Source organism: Lactuca virosa, chromosome 5 (assembly GCF_052849685.1).
Source record: "Lactuca virosa cultivar CGN04683 chromosome 5, Lactuca_virosa_CGN04683_v6, whole genome shotgun sequence".
NCBI classification, from domain to species: domain Eukaryota; kingdom Viridiplantae; phylum Streptophyta; class Magnoliopsida; order Asterales; family Asteraceae; genus Lactuca; species Lactuca virosa.
Genome location: NC_136430.1, coordinates 343167438 through 343169139, shown reverse-complemented (window position 1 = coordinate 343169139; position 1702 = coordinate 343167438). Strand labels below are relative to the sequence as shown.

General features: G+C 34.1%; 1 protein-coding gene across 1 annotated transcript; it reads right to left on the bottom strand.

The window, feature by feature from the left end:
* LOC145115799 (Acyl-CoA N-acyltransferases (NAT) superfamily protein) lies at nt 1-1411 on the bottom strand. The gene is made up of 6 exons (XM_079052153.1): nt 1183-1411; nt 1036-1107; nt 724-811; nt 504-636; nt 373-411; nt 1-210 (listed from the first exon to the last, which is right to left on the bottom strand). Exons 1-6 carry the CDS (start codon nt 1355-1357, stop codon nt 127-129), a joined length of 591 nt encoding a protein of 196 aa, XP_078908279.1. The 5' UTR covers nt 1358-1411; the 3' UTR covers nt 1-126.
* Nucleotides 1412-1702: the final 291 nt, after the last annotated feature.

Below are 1702 nucleotides of genomic sequence, written 5' to 3'. Positions count from 1 at the left end.
TTTTCCAAACTATCAATGAAGGCATTAATCATTCTGTAGCTTCTGCTCATAGTTAAAGATATTAAAGTTCTGATCTATTTAAGGAAGAATGAATACATAAAACTTACAAGCAGAGTGAATTGAGACCTATGAATGTGTAATCATATTCCCAACTAATTGAATCAGTTCCTTACTCTTTTCTGGAGTTATTATGGGTAGCTCTAGAGTCACCTGCACTCACAAAATCAAGAAAAGATAGATGAGAACTCACCACACAATCATTTCCACAAATATAACATCTTCCATTTACATAAATTTCCCATTCTTTAAATTCTGTTTACAATTTTGTTTTCTTGTTTCTTTGGATAATTCCCATTGAAAATATAAGCTCACCTCTTTAAAGATTAAACTATGAGAGACTTCCTTGAAGCCCTACAAAATCAACAAAGAAGTATTTATTTATTTAGAAGCAATTTCATAGGAAAAGATTAGGAAAAAAATGTAGTCAAAAGGGAGACAAGAACCAGTTTTCGGAACATATTCAAAGAAGCTTCATTTGAATCCCCGATTTTGGCACGAAAGGTGTTAATATTATGATTTTCAATGGCAAAAACTGTCATCATCAATACGGATTCCATCCCAAGTCCTTTGCCACGGCTTCTCTAGCAACAATGGACATGGAAGAAAATGAAACAATTATTCAGACAACAAGCTTAAATGGGATTAAGAAAACAGAACCTATACCTTTTAGGTTCAGCTATCATTATTTCAATCTCAGCCAGATGGGAATCTTCCAAATCATTCATGTATATATTCACATCACCAACCATGGCTGAAAAACAAAACAACTGCCAAATCAATTGACTTATGAAATTAAAAACTATCAAACTTTTTGTCCACAATTCAGTGTTGAAGGCGTTGATTATCAACGGCAAGCGACACACAAATCTTACACTTATCAGAAATTTTGATATGACGACGCGAATTTAAACGATTATAGACAAATATTCGAAACGAAAATTAAGAGGGTAAACCGGTAAAGGGTAAAATTATGACCTTCAATATGAGGATCGCCATGAACGAATTCTCCAGAAACCAAATCTTTATCCAAGATGATAAAAGTTCGTTCTGCAGAAAGAATAGGGTTAAAGTTATAATGATAGAATTAAAAGAGAACAATAGAATGGGGAAAAGCAGAAGTACTGAGGGGGTCTCGAGTCCATGTAAGCTGCATCTCGTACTCTTCTTCGAGAGTCAACGGCTCCGACCCGGTGGCTTGGAGTAGAGCAGGATCTTGCATCCATTGATGGTACTTGAGGACGTGTTGCTTCATGTACGCTACCAATATCGCTTTCGAACCCTCCAAGCTCACTTCCATTGTTTCCCCCTTTTTTTTCTCTGTCGGAGTCGTAACTTACACGAAGACCAGGTATATGGTAATGGTATATGAAGATATGAACCGAATAATCATGGGTTGTTTGGCTTCCTTCATTCGTCGAAACCGGTCCATATCTTGACGATTGGGCCGTATTGAAAGATGTCTCATAATTGCAAAAATTCCATTAAATAAACTTTTATACGTTTATATCCCTAGTAAAATTATTTTTGCTAATAAAAAAAAAAACTTAATTCTAAAGTCTAGATTTTTTATATATTTAATATAAGATAAGATAAGATGTGTTGGATTATGTTATTTTTATTATAAGTTAGAATAATATATAAT

What these genes read in the sequence shown, in the direction of transcription:
- LOC145115799 (XM_079052153.1), bottom strand. Translation starts at nt 1,357, where the DNA reads ATGGAAGTGAGCTTGGAGGGTTCGAAAGCGATATTGGTAGCGTACATG. An exon ending in TGAATATGTTCCGAAAACTG is followed by an intron (nt 412 to 503) that starts GTTCTTGTCTCC and finishes TTGATTTTGTAG; the next exon opens with GGCTTCAAGGAAGTCTCTCA. An exon ending in ATAGTTTAATCTTTAAAGAG is followed by an intron (nt 211 to 372) that starts GTGAGCTTATAT and finishes TTGTGAGTGCAG; the next exon opens with GTGACTCTAGAGCTACCCAT.